Source organism: Aedes albopictus, chromosome 1 (genome assembly GCF_035046485.1).
Source record: "Aedes albopictus strain Foshan chromosome 1, AalbF5, whole genome shotgun sequence".
In the NCBI taxonomy this organism is placed as follows: Eukaryota; Metazoa; Arthropoda; class Insecta; order Diptera; family Culicidae; genus Aedes; species Aedes albopictus.
This window is the reverse complement of record NC_085136.1, coordinates 27,486,833-27,509,981: the sequence shown is the minus strand read 5'-3', so window position 1 is coordinate 27,509,981 and position 23,149 is coordinate 27,486,833. Positions and strand designations below refer to the sequence as shown.

Sequence of the window (23,149 nt, the reverse complement as noted above, 5' to 3'; positions counted from 1 at the left end):
ATTTCATTTAATTTTATTGCATTATTTTAGGTACCCAAGGAACGTAAAAAATGGAGTCTTAGTATACCAATGGCAAAGGATTATTAAGCGCTTCGGATTTCAAGGATTAACATGCTTTAAATCTGAGAGAGAGGAGACAGCTGGCTTCGACTGCGTGCTACTTAATGTCAAGGAGGACATGTCACAAACTGTCATTCCAAACCGAGCTGAAAATCGCACATTGATGGTTTGGAGCGGCCAAATATCCGAAAGATCATGTTTAAATTGCGCTCCTTTTGTCATAATTAAAAAAGATAAAATTATGATGGCCAGTTTTTCTCAATGAGCGCTTCGAATGCATTAATTTTTTATGCTCTGTCGCAGTGAACTCAATATGCAAATCATTTTTGACCAATATTATATTTCCAAACCATTGTGCAGCACACAAAATTGAAAAAAGAAATAAGAAGAAGAAATGTAAACATCGTGGTTGTCAGTTAGCTGTCTCCTCTCTCTCAGCTTTAAATTACCATTGCTGCCCGCAAATGTTCACATCAGATTTGCTCCGACACTCAATTTTATGAGACGAGGGAATTCATTGAATTCTAGTTCCGTATACATTTAAAGATAATTTGTGAGCAAAACGTAACATGCAAATAAGAAAAAATGTTCTTTGTGTAGGTCGTAAATGATGTTTAATTTTTTCTTCCGCGTTGTCGATATTCGGCAGGTCTTTTCGTTTGTCCAAAGATCGCATCTATCATTCAATAGAGGAAAAGTCTTGGGAAAAGTTAACGGTAGTGAGACGACTTGAGAATCATAGTGGAAAACAGGGGCAAAATGCCTTCAAAAAAAAACATAAAAAAGGCTCGTAAAAATGCTTTGGCACAGTTTGCGAAGTCTTGCCTCATCTGTGTGTTTGAAACAGTTCTTTGAACAAATGCAGTCATTTATCATCAGAACTGGTAGGTTTAATACAATAATTGTCGTATATGCAGAGTCTTTGCCAATGTAGGGTATGCCACTTTCCAAGAAATCATGAGAAAGTGTGTACTAACGGATCAAAATTGATTTTAAAGGATTGTTCCATGATGATTAACCGTTACACCTTCTTTAATCCGTCCTCGAGTGGCGAGCAAGCTCATTCACTACCATTTAACCAATACATAGGCAATTTTAGCCGCTCTTTAAAATTATTACATCCTCCTTGTCCTGCTTATCCACGTGCAAATAGGCATAGAGGTCTCATAGAGAAGCAAAACCACTTTTTTGCTGTCTTCAGGATCCGTAATGTCAGCATCTTTCTTAAAAAATGTTTTGAAACCTAAAATACACAATAAGATAAAATTTATCCATGATTTTAATGGTGTTAATTAACGATATACGCTCCAGGATTGAAAATGTTTGACATTGAATGTCAACACAAAAAATCGGTATCATAAGGCTTGCTTTGATTCTACTATAATTAAAATTATAGTGTCGGCAAGATATGTCAGAGAGGGGTGATTCACAGTTTATAGCAGGTTAGCGTAAAAAGCTGGATAGGCGAGTCCACCCTAGAAATGGGAGATCACCGGCTTACTGGTGAACTCAAACGATTGCTGACCTGCGCCACGCCTGCCTACGGGCTTGGCGGCGGATGCAGCGAACACAATCTGAGGAAGAGCGAAACGAATGGCGGGTGGTGTTCGCCGCTGCAAAAGCCGTGCTGAAGACTAAGACCAAACAAATAGGCCTGCTTTGAGGGTCTCTGTCAGAGTGCCAATGCGAATCCGTGGGGTGATGCCTACACGATCGTGATGGCCAAGACGAGAGGTGCATTGGCTCCTACAGAGCAATCTCCAGAGATGTTGGAGGGGATCATCGGGTGTTTTGCCGCGTCATGATCCTAGTCCTTGGACTCCTTTCGCAGGATAGCTGGGGACTGGGACTGGCGATGAGGAGAGGGTCACCGATGTGGAACTTGCGGGGATAGCAAAGTCCCTTAGCGTACACACTAAGATCAGCTCGGTATTTTCCCCATCTTTTTACTGAGTTCTCAACAGCAGATTTAACTCGGTACGCTCGGTTATTTATTTTGCGGATATTCTGTTAATGAGTTACCGAGCTCAGCTCACAAACTGTCAAAAGTTACTGAAGCACGGTAAATATCGTTACTGGTGAACGGTAAATACGATTACCGAGTGTACCGAAATAAATCTGCTGTTGAAAACTCAGTAAAAAGATGGAAAAAATACTGAACTCAGTGAAAAAATTACTGAGCTGGAACATCTGAATCTTAGTGTGTAGGTAAGACCCCAGGTCCGGACGGAGTTCGAAAAGATCATCCTCAATAGAATGTTGAGGTTCACCTAGGGCGAAAATTGTCTTTCGAGTAACCAGTACGGCTTCCGGAAGGGGAGGTCTACCGTAGACGCTATCTTGTCGGTTACAAAAACTGCCGAGAAAACACTCGAGCGTATAAGGTATGCCAGCCCGGCGTGGGGCACGGCGCTAAGTTGCAAAAGCTACCGTGGTAAGTTGGAAAGTACTTATAAGCTTATGTGCCTGAGGATTACGAGCGCGTACGGTACCGAGAAACACGATGCGCTCTGCGTCATAGCTGGTAGGTTGCCTATCGGTATCCTTTTTGTGGGAGCACATGGAGTGCTTTGAAATGCGCGACACAAGAGGCATACGCAGGCAGCGCGCGTAGGACAGTTCCACCAAAGGAAAATGGACCCGCAGGTTGATCCCGAGGTTAGATAGTTGTAACAGGCGTCATGGGGAAGTAACATTCCACCTGATCCAGGTTCTTTCGGGCCATGGTTGCTTCCGCCAGTATCTACATCGTATCGGTCATGCAGGCTCTCCCGAATGTCCGGTTTGTGCTGGTTTAGAGAAAACGGCGGAACACGTTTCGTTCGTGTGCCCGCGTTTTCGCACAATGCGAGACCGCATTATTTGAAGTGATTGATAACGCTCCCTCAAATAACGGTTCTTCTAAGTGAAAACTGCATTCACGGTGCCCCCACAGACCGTTATTATAAAATAAAAATGTCCATCAAAACTAAGTTCAGGGATCGAATCCTGGTGCCATTCTGCACCTCTGGGCAATTTTTTAAAATAATCCCTAGGAGGAATCTCGAGAATTCTCGATTTGATGTTTTATACTAAGAAATTTCAAAGAAATCCATGTTCAGGTTGGACAATATCGCTTAAATGCCTACACAAACTTTCCCGAATGTGTTCAAAGTTGTTTCAAACCCGTATTTATTTAAAAACGTTACTTCAACTATACATATTTACTACTCATCTAAATCAATTAACTGATTAAACTGACATACCAAACATTTGGCAGTGTACAAAAATCAGAAAAAAAAAATCCAAAAAACGTTGCTTGTCATGTGTGCTTTTTATTACCAACGTTAGGGTTAGAAAAACTGGAGTAGGTCTTTGAAGGCAGTTTTCTTAAAATGAATAACGTTTTCAGTCACAATAGTCGAAAACAAATTTATACTTTTTTCCGATATTGCTTAACATTTTGAACAGGGGCGTTCAGTGTTTAGTAATTGTATTGTTCCTTGCTGTAAATGTATCGCTCCTATATGAGGCGAATATGACACACAATCGATCCGATGACCGTAAAGACGTGGCCAGCGCCGTTATTGGCTTTCAAATGTTGAACTCTCGAATTGTGCACATTGAGAATGGTTAGCTAGTCCCAAGCCTTGCTTTCATTGGATCTCTGTGCAACTCTGGTCAATCACGGAGTAGCAACTACGGTGTGTACGATTATCTTTGATTTGCTTTGCCTAGAATTTTGAACATTTTTTTTGAATGAAAAGTGCTACATATTCTTGCACATCAACACTAGAAAATTACTGAGAAATATGTGTTAAATAAAGATCTAATACAGTAAGGACCCGATTTTGTCAGCCCCATTTTGCGACAAATTTTTCACTTCTATTATCTTACAGTCAAATTTTTATTATTTTATTATTGTTTATCATCAACCTACAACTGAGATGCAGAACATACAGGGATAAAAAGTTTGAAAAATTGTTCAAGTTTTTGTAGGGAGCAAAACATGTGTTCCGAAAAGGGACTGACAAAATCGGGTCACTTATGTAGTACACCAATTTTGGAAGAACAGGAAACTACGACGTATATGTAATAACATGGGACACGGTTTATATGGGAAAATATAAAAAATGCAAAAAACTCTAGTTCTTGTATACTTTTTGAGTTCCATTTTGGTCCCATATCAACTGTGCAAAATATCAGGTCGATCGGGAAAACTATTTTTACTTCTTCAATGAAAAATCACTTGGGGTCAACCCCTGGTCCCTAAAAATAATTCGATGAACGATTTCTGTAGCAAACTTCACGATGAATTAGACCTCCGAAGACCGCAAAGCGATGCGAAGTTCGTGGAAAAAAGTTTGAAGCCTTACCCGATCGATAAAATGACGAGATTTGATTATTTATTGTTATTCCTTACATGTTAAACAGCGTTTCCATGCTATTCGGTTTTCAGTCAATAACTTTTTCCACATATCTTAGATCCCTTTGTGGTCTTCGGAGGGTTGGTTCCTCGTAATATAGTAAACATGTTGTAGAATTAGGGAAAATTTTAATGTATAACACTGGGATGTGTAATATGTTCATAAAACAAAAGGGAGAATCGCTTTTTAATGCTTACGTTAAAACCGATGCATGGCTTGGAAAAACATACTTATGTCAGTTTAGTCAGTTAATTGAGTTGGGTGAGTAGTAAATATGTATAATAAAAGTTGCGTTGGTAAATATATATTTGTTTGAAACAACTTTGAATACTTTGGGGACTTTTTTTGTAGGTATTTCTGCGATATTGTTGAATCTGAACATGGATTTCTTTGAAATTTCTTAGTATAAAACATCAAATCGAGATTTCTCGAGATTCCTCCTAGGGATTATTTTAAAAATTTGCCCAGAAGTGCAGAATGGCACCAGGATTCGATCCCTGAACTTAGTTTTGATGGACATTTTTATTTTATAATAACGGTCTGTGGGGGCACCGTGGCATTGCATATTGACGTGCTTTCTGAATCGATTTATGCAAAATACCTATTAGGAAATAGGCAACCAAAAACCCTTACTTACCAAGTGACAGATCCAACCATAGTTCCCAGTGTGTGTTGCCTCCTCTCAGCATCTGATCCACGAGTCCTCACCAGACAGACGGCTCCGCATGTGAATGCGTTGATAGTAGAGCAAGTTGCGGTCGTAAAATCGTAAATCGTTAAAAGTAGTTCCTCTAGAGAAGTTTCGAAACCTCTCGCAGCTCCACCCTTCTCTGCTTAGTGTAGATATGTCTTCCGTTTGAGAAATCCGCTGCGGGCTGGCGAGGACACTCCTGCCTCGTTGCTGGAGTGATTGAGTAGAAATAGCTGAAGTTGTAGATCATCGTCGGGTTTTGAAGATTGAAGAGGGGGTGTCGGGGAAGTGTTAGCAGTTGGGGGGTGGATGTGACGCGGTCTAAGTGCTTGTTACAGGTCCAACTATAACGGATATTACGTTGACAACAAAACAAACCGGTACACATGGAGAGTTGTCGAGAGAGGAATCGTGTCTTGATCGTTTGCGGCGAAAGTGGTGGTGGTGGTGGTGGTGATGGTGGTGATCAGGGAAACATACAAACAGGCGTGGAGCGTGCTGGTTTCGGGTGTCCGGGTCGTTGTAGTAGTGGTGAGAGTACGGGGGGAATGAGCACCGGCTGTGGCAGCCATTACAGTTAACCGGGAACAAACCTTCGCCTGCGAATGGATTGATTCTGGCCGGGTAGATTGAAGCAGCCCCGTGGGATGACCATGCGGGCGTTGCCCTGGGCGGCACGCGAACCCCCAGGGGTTATCAGCGATGCCAGGTGGGAGGCGTAACCTTCGGTCAATGGGGTCGCCAGGGGTTGGAGCTTTTTGCTCACCTTAAACGGGAAGAATTTATTTTAGTTATGACAACCATGGAAATTGAAGGTCAACTTACCTTCCCAACGATGAAGATCTGCTTGGGTTTCAATCCGATACTGGTGTAGACGCTGATGTCCTTGCTACTTCCGTAAGCGAGATGGACAACCACTCCATGATTCTGAATCAGATTGTTCAAATAGGCTGCCTTGTGACCTAGGGGATCCGTAGATAGTCCGTCGGCAAAGGATACCAATCCGTGAGGGAAGTTATGCTGGCTTAGCCAGGACATGACCCGTTGCTGTTGCATGTCCGGTCGACCGGTAATGTAGATCAGCAGGTAGCCCAGTTCTTGCCAGTGTCGGCAGACGTCAACCGCACCAGCCCGGACCTTAGGGTCCTTTCCGGTTACGGAGACGGATGCCGTGAAAGAGCCATCTATGCTGAACACGACACATTCCGTCCGCGGAGGTACCACGGCCAGGTAGAAGTCCACAGAGGTGTGATCACCTCGCACAACCATTTTTACCGGGTAGATTCCGTACCCTAGCGATCGTTCGTCCGACACAACGTAGGTAATTCGTCCATTCTTGTCGGTGGTCTCCGTCGCCATGAGGGTCCATTCACCACCGGGTGGGTCCTTCATAATGTGAACATCGACCTTTTCGCCGGCTAGGGTGATCATGTCCAGTGGTCCGTACATGAATCGGGCTACCATCTTCTGAGGTTCGCCGTCCTTGACGATCACGTCGTTGGCCCGGTGGTTAGCCGTCACGTTTTTCAGCTTGACGGAGGTCCGCTTTTTGTTCCATTTCTCCCGAGCCTGCGCCGGTCGGAAGGACGAGATCTCCTTATCATCCGGACCGACGAGGGTCAGATTGTCGAATCGGCCGATCTGTCGTAAGATAAAGGCGATCACGTCACTGGATTCCCAATAGCTGGCGTGGAACAGATGGGGTAGAGCGTGTGCCGGAAAGTTGCTTAGACCTTCCGGACAGTAGAGAGCGTAGTCTAGGCGTTTGGAACCCCACCAGCGCTGCTGAAGTTGGTTGATCGTGGTCAGTGGGACGTTGTCGATCATGCCGGAGATGGTGCTTTGTATCGATGTATCCGATAGGCGTCGAGGCGGTGGACCATCGCTGAAGATCTGCGGGCTAGACTGGATCAATTCTAGGAGGTGGTACGGCTGGCCGTTGCCCAGAGGGTACTTGGCATACCGAGGGACATTGACCGGAGCAAGCATTGAGAAGCGAGCACTCAACAGAGGTTCCAATCGGGACGCGGTCGGATCGGTCGGGTGGAATAGGTTGTAGATTTGCGAGCAGGACGGCTTGTTGGTCCCGCTACGAGAATCGCTCAGTCGCCGAGCTGCCAGGATAACGGCCAACGGACTTCCGAACATGAAGAAGTCTCCAACTTCGAAATCAAATTTTGGAAGTCTCGATTCGCTGGTAGAAGAGGATCTTCTCCGCGGCGAAGGTGCTGTCAGGAGCTTGTTAACATCCAGGTCATTGACTTCCATGAAGTCTACGATGTGGTCAAGCCCGGAAGCTTCGCTCCCATGTCGGGCAGTGACTCTGCATAAGGCATCGTGAGCCAGGACACCTCCCATGGAGTCTCCGATCAACGCCACCTGTCCGTTAAACCCTTTTCCCTCGTCGGTCTTCAGGAACTCCGCGTACACCATATTGGCACTGGCAACTGATCGGTTCACGGCATCCTGGAAATCCGGCGAGCAGGTCGTCAGCAGTGGAATGGCTCCGATTGGGATGTCCGTTAGGGTCGGAATGTCGGCCGTCGACGGAGAAGCATCGAACGAGTATGGACTGAGGCTGGACAGAATTCCCAGCGCGTCGGTGCACACGGACGGACACGGAACCAGCCGAATCGCCACGTGGCCCACCAACGAGGGGTAGTGCTGTCGCATCACCGATTCGAACGCCCCTCGGAAGGTCGTCACGTCGGATTTCTTCGCCGTCATGTCCGAGTTGGCATCGAGAACACTGCCGGCGTGCATGATGAGTACCAGCACTGTCGTTGGACAGGACGGCAGTCCTGGGGATCCGGGTGGCGAATCACCGGTTCCGTTGCCGCGGTCTATACTGGACGATGCGCCGAGCGTGGGCCGGCGACTTCCGCGCTCGGATGCGACTCTTTGTAGGTAACTGTGACTAAAGATGGAGTCCTCCTGATGCTTGGAAGCACTTGGCACTGGGGGACTATCGTCCTCCTCGGCGAGCAGCTCCAGCGAACTCCACTTGGCCAGTGATGCGTGCTCACCCATATCACCTGTAAAATTGATATTGACATTGATTCGGAAAGTTTCCTAGAGCGAACTTCTAAGGTTCTATAAACCAAATCAAATTAAAACATACCACGTGCTATTGACGGTTAAGGTGCCAGAAATGATCATAAAGCATGCATTAAAGAAAATTTGGTTAAAATCAAATTAAGCATCGTTACTACAACACCAATGATTTTAATTCTGGAAACTCGTCTTCCAAATCTTACCTAAACAGTCGAAAAATTCTTCTTCGGAGCCGGATTTGGAATCCACCTCCAGTTTCTCCATTCGCCAGTTAGCAACCTGTTAGCAATAGAAGGTAATAAGAAACCTCATTAGGACAACTATTCAACTAACTTGTGAAAATGAACAAAACATCTAACAAAGGAGAAGGAAACTAATCTTAAACTAAAATGGAAGAGAACATAATATCAACCAAAGGTCTAAGGGAAGATACAGAGAACAAATCGGGAAGGTTACAAAAAACACAATAAAATGAACATTTAGAAGAATTCACAGACAGGGAAACGAAACTTACATTCTTTTGAGCTACTGTGTGACGGTTTTGGTTGTGGTGTTGGTGGTGGAGGTTTGCAATCTGAAGGTCGGTCGAATTTTGGTGTTTTGTTGGTAGGTACAATTATAAATTTGTTCGGTTTAGACGTGAAAGTTTGTGTGTGAAAGAAAGAGACAGAGACATAGGTGAGGATAGAGCAAACAAAATCAGAATTAGGTAATCGATTTTTAAAGCGCATAAAAGTTTTATTATCTGATTAAAAATGGGTCGAGTTAGGGTCTCCAAGTAATTCAACAATTCTGTTGAACAAATGAAAGTGTGTCAAAGAGAACTTCGAGCGCTGTCATGATAGTTGAAGAAAACTTTCGAAGCGTCGCTTTAAGCCTTTTAAGCACATTCTTTTGAGATGGGCTTAGTTTGATCGCATTGTTCTCATTCCTCCGTTTGCCACTGTTTACTGTTTACTCGCGTGAGTCATGTTGCGCATAGGCCCTGACAGCGCCGCAGTGCTGCCGCCTGGCGGGAGACGTATGGCAAACGTGAGAAAAAACGAGACAAAACACGTTTGTTTATACTTCTTCACGCACACGATGACAGATACAAATGGGATTTCCCATTGGAGTGAGTGCATTTTTGCTGCCGTCAGAGCTAATAGTTTTTACACTGCGATTTACAGATGGAATTTTGCAACTGTCCCCGTGTGAATGCCGCCCAACCTTGCTGATCACCTACAATAACAAACACCTTGCGCAACTGTCAGATTGCGCGCGACGAACGAGAAAGAACAAGGTGGAACAAGTTCAATACCGTCTACCCCCGTTGGTTTGACCTCATCTAATCTGAACACTTTTTAATTTGACCCCCTCTAATCTGCACATCGTTCAATCTAAAAATGGTTCAAACGTCGTTCCGCTCATGGAACGGGGTGAAACGGAACGCAGAATCAAAATTTATAAATGAAAATTTGACAGGAGGCGGCGTCCTAACCCGTGAAAATCAATATCATCATCAACATTGTTGTCACTTAGTATAATGGCTAATAAAAAAGCAACCCTCATTACAACTGTGCAAACTCTAGTAAAGAACAGACGCAATAAAGTTGAAGTTCAGTCCAAGGTGCATACATTGGTCCTTCGTCGTCGAATAGTCTCGCGAATCGTAAATGGAGAAACTTGTGAAAATTCGCAATGCACAAATGGTGCAAATGGACGGGGAGCTGGCAGCTGGCGGGAACCTCGCTGAGCGGAAGGCGTCCTGCAGTGAGGCAACGGAAATGCTCGACCAGCATCGGGAACTTGCTGGAAACTTCTGGAGAACACAGTCGAGCATCGAGGAGAGCCTGTATGACCCGAAAGCGGTAGCAAATCCTCCGAAAATGACGTGAATACCAGGTGGTGCGCATTGACTTCAAGGCGGCGTACGACAGTATCGACTGCAGAGAGTTGTGGAAAATTATGGACGAGAACGGCTTATCTGGGAAGTTCATTAGATTGATCAATCGACGATGGATGGTGTATGAAAGTACGTATTGGGGGGCTGGCCGTAGAGCGTTAATAAAATGAACTAATCGGTTTGGCTCTCAGAATAGTAATGAACAAATTTTCTCTTTATTGATAACAGATAACAAAATAGGGTTGCTAAGGTTGCTAGGGTTGCTTGCCGCTACGCGTCACCATCGCCTACTTCCACACTCCTCCTCGATGGTAATATTCCAGCTGCTTCTCGGAACTTACGTAGCTTCACCGCATGAAGTGGCTTAGTTAACATGTCGGCAACCATTTCTTCGGTCGAACAGTATACCGCTTGAATTTCTCCATTGGCCTGCATCTCTCGAATATAATGGTTCTTGGTTTCGACGTGTTTGGATCTGCGACTTACATTTGGTGATGATAGTTGCTTAATGCAAGATTGATTATCTTCAAACATCGTAATGGGCAGGTTGACTGGCACAGAGAAATCTTCCAGAATCCGCAAAATCCATTGGACTTCCTGGCAGCATACTGCAAGCGCTATGTACTCAGCTTCCGTACTGCTCAGTGAAACACATGTTTGCTTCTTGGAACTCCAGAATATTGAACCGCCATTCAGTTGCAGCAAATATCCAGATGTCGATTTCCTGTCCTTCGCGTCTCCGGCCCAATCCGCGTCAACGTATACGGTTAGTGGATCTGGTTTGATGCCCAGTATCAGCTCATGGTCCAACGTGTGCTTCAAATAACGTAGAATCCGTTTCGCTTCTACCCAGTCGGCTTGGGATGGGCAACTCACTTTTCGTCCCAGGATCGAAACGCTAGCAGCTATGTCGGGTCGGGTATTTACAGAAACATAAAGCAAACCACCGACTAGGCTGGCATACTGCGTGTTGTTTGGTAGCATCTCACTCGTCTCCTCCTTGGTTTGCAAATATCCGGGATCCAACGGAATCTTGGATGGTTTCGCTTCCTCCATTCCGAAACGACTCAGCAGCTTCTTGATGTATCCGGCTTGATTCAACGAAATACGGTCATCAGTTCGTTTCACTTCAACTCCAAGGAAATAGCGAATGTTGCCCAATGACGTTACAGCAAAATGTTTGTTTAATCCTTCGATGATTCCGGAATACTCCTCCTCGGTCCGACAGGCCACAACGATGTCATCAACGTAAACAGCCAAATAAACGGTGTTCTCGCCTGCCCCACGGTAATAGAGGCAGGAATCGTTCTTCGATTGCGTAAATCCCATCTTCTTCAATGCAGCATCAAACGTGGTGTTCCAGACTCGAGCAGCCTGCTTCAAACCATAGAGACTCTTGCGAAGGTGGCAAACTGCGTTCTTGTCGGTTGAGGCTATTCCTGCAGGTTGCTTCATGTAGACAGTTTCTTGAAGTTCTCCGTGTAAGTAGGCTGTCTTGACATCAGCGTGTTTCAATAACAGCTTCCTTTGGGCAGCAACTGTAGCAAGAATCTTGAAGGTAACGGGTTTGACAACCGGTGCAAAAACTTCATCGTAGTCAATTCCAAACTTTTGTGTGAATCCTTGAGCTACAAGTCTTGCCTTATACCGCACCACGTTGCCTTGTTCGTCCAGTTTCCTTTTAAATATCCATTTGCATCCAATTGCTTTTCTCCCGGCAGGAAGCTTCACTAAATCCCAAGTGTGGTTCTCCTTTTGAGATTTGAGTTCGTCCTCGATAGCTGCTATCCACATCTCGCTCTCAGGACCAGTTACCGCCTCTTCATACGTTCACGGCTCGGATTGCTGCTTGTAGATGATGTTCAGCGACTCAGAGTATCGTGCGGGTGGTTTACCTTTGGTACTTCTTTCCGATCGCCGGGGCAGTGGTGAATCAGGAACTTCTTCGGTGCTGCTGAGAAACTCGATGCTGCTATCGCCTGACTCGGACTGCTCCTCCTCCTCCTGAACGAGTGTAGATTCCGCTTCCGACAGGTCCTCTTCGAATTCGACTTGGGTTGGTATTTCATCTGGTGTTTCATCCGGTGTTTCTGGATCGCATTCAAATTCAACAACTTCAGGATTGGTAGTCTCTTTCGTACGGTCATCCTCTTTGAGAAAACGAGCATCTCTGCTGATCACAACTTTGTCGGTATCAGGATCAATGAACTTGTACGCCTTATGATGGTCCGAGTATCCGATGAAAATCATCTTGACTGCTTTCGGCTCCAACTTGGTTCGTTTTTGATCCGGAACGTGAACATATGCTGAACTTCCAAATATCTGCAAGTGCTTCAAATCAGGAACCGTTCCATACCAGTGTTCGTACGGCGTTTTCTGAACTGATCTTGACGGAAGAACGTTCTGCAAATGAGCTGCTGTGTTTACTGCTTCCGCCCAATATCGGTATCCGAGCTTCGCATCAATTAGGAGACATCTGGCCATTTCCACGAGACTGCGATTTTTCCTTTCGGCAACTCCATTCTGCTGCGGGGAATAAGCAGCAGTGTATTGCGGAGTAATCCCTTCTGCACGGTAGAATCTTCCGAGTGCCTTGGACTTGTATTCACCGCCCTGGTCCGATCGTATGATTGAAGGCTTCCTTCCAAAACGCGTTTCTACCATCCTGACGTACTGCATTATCTTGTCAACCGCTTCTGACTTCCGTTACAAAAAATACACCACCGTGAATCTCGATCTATCATCTATCATGGTCATGAAGTATCTTGATCCTCCAGGTGTGGGTGTCTTCATCGGACCACAAACATCCGTGTGAACCAGCTCCAGAATACTCCGAGATGATCCTGTTGCTTCCTTGGGAAAGGGTAAACGAGCCATTTTTCCTTCCAGGCAGCACTCGCACGTTTCCTCTACCGGACAATCTTCAATTTGTATTCCTGTAGCGAGCTTGCTGTTGATCATTTGACGTATAGCGTTCGGATCTCGGTGTCCTAATTTCCTGTGCCAGTGATGCAGACATTCGTTGGTGTGAACTGCTGCTGCGGTTTCAGGTTTCATCAGCTTGACGTAGTACAATCCTCCAGACTTCACGGCTGTAGCTGCAGACATCCCGTTGTGCGAAATTTCACAGTTGTTTCCGGCAAATACGACTTCAGCTCCTTTCTCCGTCAGCTTGCTAACAGAAACCAGGTTCGTTTCCAACTCCGGAACCAGCAGAACTTCCGACAGGTTTATTTTCTTCGGCATCCCATCCTTGGCTTCGCAAAACAATCGTCCGCTTCCTTTGGCCTTCACTTCTGCAACATTCCCATCTGCGAGAGTAACGGTTGTTCCGGAAAGCGGTGTCATCTCATCGAAAAAATCTTCGTTTCCACACATATGACTTGACGCACCAGAATCGACTACCCATCCGTTGGGCCTGAACGTCTTCTTCGATCCGGTTGCAAAAGCGAACTCAGCGCAGTTGCTTTCTTCCTTCACAACACGAGCCTTTGGTTTGAACGGTTTGCGATCCTTGGCAGGGTACACTTCTCTCTTCTGGTTCAGTTGTCGGCAATCTTGTTTCTTGTGTCCCGGTTTGTGGCAGTGATGGCACACCACCTGCTTCGATCCGGATTGTACTTTCAGTAATGACTCACCTCGAGCGTTGTCTCGTCGCTTCAGGGCTTCATCGATTAACTTTCCGCGAATCAGTTCCATCGTCAGTTCGGTGTCGGGGCGATTCTCCAATGCGATACCCAAATTGTCGTAGGACTCCGGCATGCTTCGTAACACCATCAGCATCGTTATCTTGGGCGGCAACTCGTACCCGGCGTTTGCGATCCGTTCGAACAGGTCTTCCATCTCCATCAGGTGTCGTTCCAGGTCGTCGCCCTCCGTGTACTGCATGTTGATCACCCGGCGCAGCATTGCCAGAACTGAAGTGATGCTTGACTTTTGATGGTGATTGACCAAAACTTCCCAGGTTTGCTTCGCGGTTGTGCATTTCTGGATCAATCTTCGCTGGGTCGTTCCGACTAGTAGAGCAATGGTAGCCCGCGTCTTCTGGTCACCTTTCTTCCAGGCATCAGTTTGCGGAATCGGGGCATCTTCTTCTACATACTTCCATAACTCTTCTCGAATCAGGAGCATTTGAACGTTGAACTTCCAGCTTTCGAAATTGCTGTTGCTCAGCTTCTCGACGGCGAACTTGTTCCCGTCCATGTTGTGGTCCTTCGGTAAATCCAATTACAGCGTAGACCTCTTCGAATTTTTCCGGTAAATCCAATTATCGTAAAGAAATCCGACGACTTGAAAATAATCTTCGTGAACTACTTCTATAGGCCCATAACCTATTGGGGGGCTGGCCGTAGAGCGTTAATAAAATGAACTAATCGGTTTGGCTCTCAGAATAGTAATGAACAAATTTTCTCTTTATTGATAACAGATAACAAAATAGGGTTGCTAAGGTTGCTAGGGTTGCTTGCCGCTACGCGTCACCATCGCCTACTTCCACAGTACGTAAGGGTTTCGGGCGAACTGACTGGTTCGTTCGAATCTCGCCAGGGACTACGACAAGGTGATGGACTCTCATGCCTGCTGTTCAACATCGCCCTGGAAGGTGTTATGCGACGAGCCGGGCTCAACGGTCGAGGCACGTTTTTCACGAAATCCGGCCAATTTGTCGACAAAACAGTTGCTTTTTCATTGGTGAAAAGCCAACATCCTATTTTTAACTCACCTGCAGATCAAAACTATGCGCCGACCCTAGTGGCGAGTGCAGCTGCCCCTTCGATCCCGCAAAGTGTTTCGCCACTCCAGTGCCGCCACTGCCCAGATGATTGCTCTGCTGACTGTGTAGATTCGCCGCCTCCTCTTCTTCCGCTTCCTCATCCTCGTCTTCCTCTTCATCTTCTTCGTCGGAACTATCCTCGGCCGCCGTAGAGGTCGTCACCATTGCCACGTGCTTCCTAGCCTTGGGCGGCTGCTGCAGAATCGGTACCTGGCCGTACTGCTGTTGCCGCGTCTGCTTCTGCTGTAGCGGTGGCGAAGGTGGCGCTATCGTCGGTTTCTTCATGACCTGAGGCGTGGAATTCTCTTCCGTTTTCTCGATCGAATTGAACTGGTTCGATTGCCGGCTGTTGTTCTCCGATGCGCTGGGATCTGTAAAAGATTGAAGTTGCATAAACAGCGTTTGATGTCAACTACTCCCTACTTACCTTCATCATCATCGTCCTCATTGCCCATCTTCTTCTGCAGGGCCAGCTGTGTCTGTCGTTCAATCTCCCGAATATCGTCCATGGTCAGTCCGTACCACTCGTCCTGCCAGGCCCATGCCTGCCGGTGGGCCCGGACCATCGTTTTCCGCAGCGCCACATCGTGGATGAACTTCTCCAGCTTGGTCTGCATACCCCAGTACCGGAACTCTACCCGACACAGCTTGTAGGCACACATCAGCGACATGTTGCGCGCCGTAGGTTGCGCCTTATCCCGAACCTCATCCCAATACTCAGCCAACCAATTGTCCCCCAACGGCCCCCTCCCGGTCTTCTCCGAGCAGTACAGCGTCGGGTCCTCCTCTTTGATGTAATCCGCCCCATACAGCTGATCCTTAACAATATCAATGGTGTCCACCAGTCGGTTCCGCAAGTCGCTTCCGCTAAGCTTGAACACGTTCTCCTGGTGACCGTTATCGCCAAAATAGTACGTTTCGATTTCCAGCGAAAACTTCTCCACAAACGGACAGGTATAGCGGGTTTTCGTGTACGGGTAGGCATTCCATGCTTCCTCCTCGACGGTGAGGGCACTCTTCGGAAGCAGGCCCTTGATCCAGCCCGGCAGGTGACTGCCCACGTGATAGATTTTCCTCGTGTATTGGCCACCCTTGCCGCCCGGGCCGTCTTCGTACGGTTCGTTGACGATGATTTCCACCCCACTTCCGGCGCCTTTACTTTCTTCGCGACTTTTTTTCTGCGATGGTTGTTCGGTGCGGAAGTGACGAACAATGTTGGCGTGAAAAGAAAGATCAGAAAAAAGGACCATTTATTTATAGAATTATGTTATTTTGATTCCGTTGCTTGTACATTTAGACTTTTTGTGGCATATGTATTTTCCGGTTTAGCGTTCCTATTTCTTAACCTTCACGTACCCGATCCCCGCCAACTTATCTTTATAATGCTGGCATTTTGTCAATTTTCATCCGATTATTTTGAGGTTGCCCTCAATCGATCATAAATTGGTGCTAGTTTATTACTCTTAAGGACAGATTTGTTAGAATCCCGAAATGGCCGCCACAATAGCCGACTTTGGGACCTACTCACGAATTCGAGGGCACAAATCTCTTCATAAACAAAACCAGCGCACCTGATCTTTTTATTTCAAGCTTATTACAAGTGAACAAGAACAGAATAATGAAATTCACTGTTGTTTGAAGCTTGCTTCTTGAGATTTGTGCGTCTGAAGTTCTTATGCACTGTTGAAACGGGATTTCAAGACGTTTGTCCTTAAGTAGCCATGTAATATCCGGAATCATTCCGGAGATATTCCGGATTGTACTGGGGTCAGGAGGGAGGTCGTTTGCCAAATGGCTAAAAGTTTTTATTTCATGTTATTGTATTTGAGAGGTCCCCGCGGAACCTGCACTGGTGTTCCGGAGCGGCCATGTGAGTTGATACAAACTTCAGTCTATCATTTCTGACTCATTCATTCGAAACCGTGAAGATCGATATGTCGCATGGCGTGTTTAGGTTGAACCCCAGAAGTGTCCCCACTGAAGCCCCGCGGAACCTGTCACGGTGATCCGGATGAGTTAACCTTATTCAAATCTGGTTATCGCAGTTTTGTTCCACTGGTCAGAACAAAAAAATAGCTGAAAGTCGATGGTTCAAACACAATAATACACGAAATAATCATCACTTTGTCCTATAATGGCAACATCGCTGACCCCAGCACAATCCGGAATATCTCCGGAACGGTTCCGGATATGGTATGGCCACTCGAGTATAAACAACTTGAGTCAATTTATGACCGATTGAGGGTGACTTCAAAAAAATCGGATGAAAATTGACGAAATGCCAGCATTTTGAAAATGAGTTGTCAGGGGTCAGGTACGTGAAGTTTAAAAGAAATTTCGAAAGAAATCTACGGCCATTTTTTATATGCACAGTAGGGTGTCTCAAAATTGTACATAGACAGAAAACTTGGGGGCTCACCCTACAAATGATAGCTAAGGGTTTTAGAAACAAACTTTTGTATGACGCAAACTTTCATTAATGACGTTTACAGGTCGCCCCGGTGAGATTTTTGAAAAATGGCAATTTTTCGCAATAAATATCACATATTTTTTACTGTACAAAAATTGATAAAACCCACCCTTTTCATATTTTTTACAGCTTGATATAGATCCAACCAAGCCGATCTGTTTAAAAGCACAGGTCGTACGGCAGAAGTTTCACGCATTCGATGTATTCGTTCAATACATGGCCTACTTGACTATTTTCACCTTCTATAAAATTTTCACACTTGTTCGCTACCTAACGAATACTTTCATATCTATCATTTCATTATCCACTTTGATCTCTACTACCTTATACTATGAGTAGAAAAAAGACCGATATAGCCATAAATTCATCAAGATATGTTTAGCATGTAACTTTTAAATACCAAATTTTTAAATTTACTGTAATTTATCGTTTTTTGATATACCATGGCATTTATTCATCATAAAAAGTATTTCAACCTAATGCTAATTTAAAACAATTTCTATAAAAAGATAAGAAAATTATGAAGATAAACTGTGCCGAATATAGCATGGCGTTCTTTTCTATCCGTTTTAAAGTTATTCACGATTTACTGTTTGGAAAAAAAATGAATTTTCAGGTATTTTTCTAAAAATGTCACATACAAACTGCCCAACAACACATACAAAATTAAAAAGATGCCTATCCCAAACATTTTGGCCACCTTTGTATCTCTTATGTTTGTTAACTTATCGTAATGAAACTTATTTACTTTTATTATTTTGCCGAAACGATGACGGGCTTGCTGGTCTAGTGGCTACTGATTCTGATTCGTGTGCAGAGGGTCCTGGGTTCAATTCCTGGCCCGTCCCTTTCCTCCTACTTTGTATCTTTCTATCTACTTTCTCTCTTTCTCTTCTCTACATATACATCTCATGTATATCCAAACTGTATAAGCTGCTTAAAAATCACTTTGAGAATAAGTGGAGTGCCCTAGCCCTTAGTCAGTTGGACCTCAGTGCAATTCATACCAGTTCAAATCAATCCCGGACGTGTATAGTCAGTCTCATGCCGTTTTTCTTTTTTAACCTGGGTTGGAACTGGATTGGCGTCAAACAAACTTTAGTACATACAAGTGAAATCGAAGTCGGGTTGGGGTTGAAACTGTGATCTGATCCAGTTCCATCCCAGGTTGGAACTGGAAAGCATCAATATTTTGCAGAAACGAAGCAGTTAACAGTCTTCTTTTTTCTTAAGGTGAAACCAAAATGACGCCACAAAAAAAGTTACAAACTACTAATGGATTAGGGTCATCACTCTTATAGAGTGGTTAATTTTCTACCAATTCAAATGACCAATGTCTTATTTGAAAGATAATTACGCCAAGAACCAACAGTGGTTCCGGGAACATTGGACACCGGGAATCTGCTACACAGGACGCCATGACGGACTTGTGGAATAGCACTACATATATTTTGCCAGAAGTTGATGAATATCTCGCGTTTTGGACCACTTAGAAGGACTTGTCCTTCTTGGCCATAGGGCACGCCAAAACCGCGATAGAGCGAGCGAAAACACGAGGAGCCAAAGCCGTAGCCTGTCAGCGCTATTCGGCTCTCGAGAAGAACGTGAAACGCTCATGTAGACGGGACAAAAGAGCGTGGGCGGACTCCCTAGCCGACGAAGGCGAGAAAGCCGCAAACACCGGCGACATCCGCCTCCTCTACGATGTCTCATGTCGCCTTAGTGGGACCAAGATGAATGCTACGATGCCCGTGCAAAACACGTCTGGAAAGTTATTGTCCGACCCGGCTGATCAGTTTAAACACTGGTTCGAGCACTTTGGAAACCTTTTTCAAGTGTCGGCCACGCCCTCAACAACTCAGCATGATCCGCCAAGGGTTCGACGCGTGTCAGCATCGAAGCTCCATCAGTGCAGGAGATAGAAACAGCCATCCGTAGCATGAAATCGAACAGGGCCCCAGGGGTCGATCGTATATCAGCTAAGATGCTTAAAGCTGACCCCGTAGTATCCGCACAACTACTGTATTAATTATTTTGCAACATATGGGAAACCGTGACATTTCCGGCCGACTGGATGCAAGGCGTCTTAGTGAAGGTACCCAAAAAGGGTGACATGTCTGTATGCGATAATTGGCGGGGCTTCATGTTACCATAAACTCAACTCATTTGTGATGATTTTTTTATTCTTCAATCACTTAACCTAATTTACAGCTCTATTGTCCACTAGGGCACTGCGTAAGCGATTCCAATTGGTAGCTGTACAACACACACTTTGTACAGCGCCTAAATCAAGGCCTAAATGTATTCTATTTTAATTGTACTATATCGAACTGGTTGCCGCTGCGCTGCTTTCACGTTCTATCCTATCATGGTAGAATGATGAGCACGAGGCTGTTGGTTGTTCCTGTTTCCAGTCCGATTGGGGTTCCATTATGAGTAGCAATTCGCCGATGTCCAAGTATCCGAGTTCATTTGAGCCATGGGCTCAGAAGAGGGTCAGTGTCAGCTGCTCTCAGGTGGAAAGAGCAGCTGACGAAAGTGCCGGGGCTGGGATCGAACCCATGACCATCTGCTTATAAAGCAAACGTGTAGCCACTACGCCACGGGCCCCGGCTTTTTGTGATGTTACTGTGTATCGTTCTCAAAGTCCTCTGCAAAGTTATCCTTAACCGGATACAGCAGAAGATTGACGCAACTCTCCGACGGCAGTAAAAGCAGGATTCCGTGCCGGACGATCCTGTGTGGACCATATTGTCACGCTCCGTATCATTCTGAAGCAAATCAATGAATTCCAAGAGTCTCTCTACCTGGTGTTCATTGATTACGAAAAAGCTTTCGATCGTCTCAATCACGGAAATATGTGGGAAGCCCTCAGGCGCAAGGGTCTCTTTGAGAAAATAATCGGCCTTATTGAAGCACAGTACAGAGCATTTTCGTGCAGAGTACTGCATAACGGTGTTTTATCCGATCCTATCCGGGTCGTTGCTGGAGGTAGGCAAGGATGTATCCTATCACCGCTACTGTTCCTCATCGTAATCGACGAGATCCTGGTAGGTGCAATTGACCGCGAACCAAATCGTGGATTGCTTTGGCAGCCCATTACCATGGAGCACCTAAAGTTGCTCTCCTAGCTCAATGGCGCTCTGAAATGCAGAGCAAGCTCGATGATCTTGCCAATCGCTCGGCCAATCGGCAGGTATTACCATCAACGTCAACAAGACCAAATCGTTGGATGTAAACACGGTCAACTCTTCCAGCTTTACGGTAGCTGGGCAAACAGTGGATAATGTCGAAAGCTTCCAATATCTCGGTAGCCATATGGCGGCAGATGGCGGCACCAAGATCGACATAGGTGCACGGATCAAGAAGGCGAGGGCTACTTTTGCGAGTTTAAGAAATGTATGGAAAAACAACCAGATCAGTCGACGCACCAAAACCCGATTTTTTAACTCGAACGTGGTATCTGTGCTGCTATACGCCAGTGAAACCTGATGTGTATCAGTGGAGAACACGCAACGGCTGCAGGTCATCAATAGATGCCTGCGGTATATAATTGGTGCATGGTGACCTCACAATTGGATCTCCAACGTGGAGCTCCATCGTCGATGTTCAAAAGCCGATAGCGGCAGAAATTCGGGAGCGAAAGTGAAGGTGGATCGGCCACACTCTATGCAGGGGCGGAAACGAAATCTGCACTGGCGTCCGTTGTAACTAATGGCGGTTAGACCACAGCTACCGTTGGCTTGAGGCAAGGATGTTTGCGACAGTGCTGAAAATTTCATTTCGTCATATCTTAATTCAATCACCTACAGCTCATTTTAGAAGCTGAACCTGAGAATATGATATATGAAAAACTTGTGCGACTAGACCAGTTCTGCAAGAAAGTCACGGAAAAACCGCTATTTTTTGAATATTTAAGGTGAATGTCACGGACTATCTTTGAAAAATGCCAAATGATATTCACCGTGCATATCATTTGCATTTTTCGAAGGTAGTCCGTGACATTTACTTTAAATATTCGAAAAATATCGTTTTTTCCGTGACTTTCTTGCAGAACTGGTCTAGTCGAACAAGTTTTTCATATATCATATTTTCAGGTTCAGCTTCTAAAATGAGCTGTAGGTGATTGAATTTAGATATGACTGTGATGTCGTCCGATCTAGTCAGGCCTGCACGATAGAATGACGAGTGGTGCCGGCTATTCGTGGTTGGATCGTTCGTTCGCTAGTGCAGCCACCCACACTAGTTCAACACATATACCACATGGTATCATTCACAATATAGATCACCACAATGACGAAATGAATTTTTCAGCACTGGTTTTCGATCACCTGGCAATCATTTGACTCATTTGTCTATAACTCAGTTCAGAAGTCTAATATTACAATGTGGAGTTCGGCAAACTTGTAGATTAATGTTTTTCCTACAATTATCACCAAGGACGACATATCCACTAGTACCATCTACTTATGCTAAACGATCGAAAATTCCGATCGTTTAGTATGAGTAGGTGGTACTAATACTTTTACGCCGTAAATATTAGGCGTCCTTGGTGATAATTGTAGGAAGTTTGCCGAACACCATATTGGAATATTGGACTTCTGTACTGAGTTATAGACAAATGAGTCAAATGATTGCCAGGTGATCGAAAACATCCTTGGCTTGAGGAGAGGGTCACAGAAGGTGACCCTTCCCAGTGGCTATCGAGACTCTGTATAACCTCAACCTCAACCAGGGTCGGCACGCTTATCCTTACTATTTCGCGGATTCAGGAAAACACTTGGATCGCCTGTTCACACTTCTGTTTATTACGGTTTAGTGCATTTCATCTCTATCTTTCCCTAGCTCTCTAGCTTCACTCTACTTCGTTTCACCCATTTTCTTAAGACTAATCTGACCTTTGTCCTTCGGAGCCCCTTAACCAGCCGCCATCATCTGCCGATCCTCTCCTTCCTCTCGTCCTTCTTCTTCTTCAATGTCCTTTGCTGGAACACGGGCCTCAGGTTGGTCCTCGGCCTGGAGTACCGAATGGTCGGGTTATCATCTGCCCAAGTCTATACCAGATGTCTTCCCGGTGGAGAGTGACCCATTTTGGGGTTATGGTTCACCTCTTTGATAGTGGTAAAACCACGGTATAACTACGGTGTTCTGTGTGAAGGGGGGGGGGGGACTCCAGGTTCATGGAATCATCTTGATTCTAGATTACCTGGGTTATTGGAATCCACCACACAATAAGCACACATTAGACACTATAAGTACAACAGAATTCACTAGTGTCGAACACTTGGGCAAATTGCCGTTTCTTAGGTCAATTGAGTAACTCCAAGATCTTAATAGCCTCCTTCGCTACCACCGTCTACGTCCATGATTTAGGAAAGGCAGAGTCATCTGGTGGCTGATGTTGAATGATGATGGTAGCTGCTATCTATGACTGCGTCCTTTTCGGGTGATCAGCAAACACAGACAATGGAAACACATAACACAAACATTTTCCTGAATTTATTACGAACAGACGAAAACTGCACTATACCGCGACATACTCTCAATAACCTGCTGAGGAAGTACTACGAACCGTTACATCTTATAGAACAGGGGTTCCCAACCTTTTTGAGTTGGCGACCCCCTTCAAGAATTGTTTAAACATCTGGGGATCACTGAAAATTTTTAGAAAAAAATATGAGTAAAATTAACGAAACCGAGTTTTTTTTATGTACAGTGACGTAGCCAGAAATTTATTGTGGGAGGGATTTTCGAGATCAATGATAGGTTTTTTTGATTCGACACTCACATTTCGTAAGCAATAATGTCATGT

The 23,149-nt window shown here is 45.2% G+C and overlaps 1 protein-coding gene across 12 annotated transcripts in view; it reads right to left on the bottom strand.

Annotated features, from left to right (window-relative positions):
- The window catches only part of LOC109428419 (protein retinal degeneration B), a 164,152-nt gene that overhangs the window by 7,844 nt on the left and 133,159 nt on the right, over positions 1 to 23,149 (bottom strand). For 11 of the 12 annotated variants that reach the window (XM_062844268.1, XM_062844265.1, XM_062844269.1 and 8 more), the window contains 7 exons: positions 15,295 to 16,045; positions 14,817 to 15,238; positions 8,726 to 8,785; positions 8,415 to 8,490; positions 5,983 to 8,192; positions 5,751 to 5,923; positions 5,104 to 5,367 (listed from right to left, as the gene is read on the bottom strand). In XM_062844268.1, the coding sequence (XP_062700252.1) occupies positions 5,301 to 5,367; positions 5,751 to 5,923; positions 5,983 to 8,192; positions 8,415 to 8,490; positions 8,726 to 8,785; positions 14,817 to 15,238; positions 15,295 to 16,045 (3,759 nt within the window). In that variant the 3' untranslated portion in view covers positions 5,104 to 5,300. The remainder of the gene's footprint in view (positions 1 to 5,103; positions 5,368 to 5,750; positions 5,924 to 5,982; positions 8,193 to 8,414; positions 8,491 to 8,725; positions 8,786 to 14,816; positions 15,239 to 15,294; positions 16,046 to 23,149) is intronic. The other variant, XM_062844276.1, reaches the window with a different exon arrangement.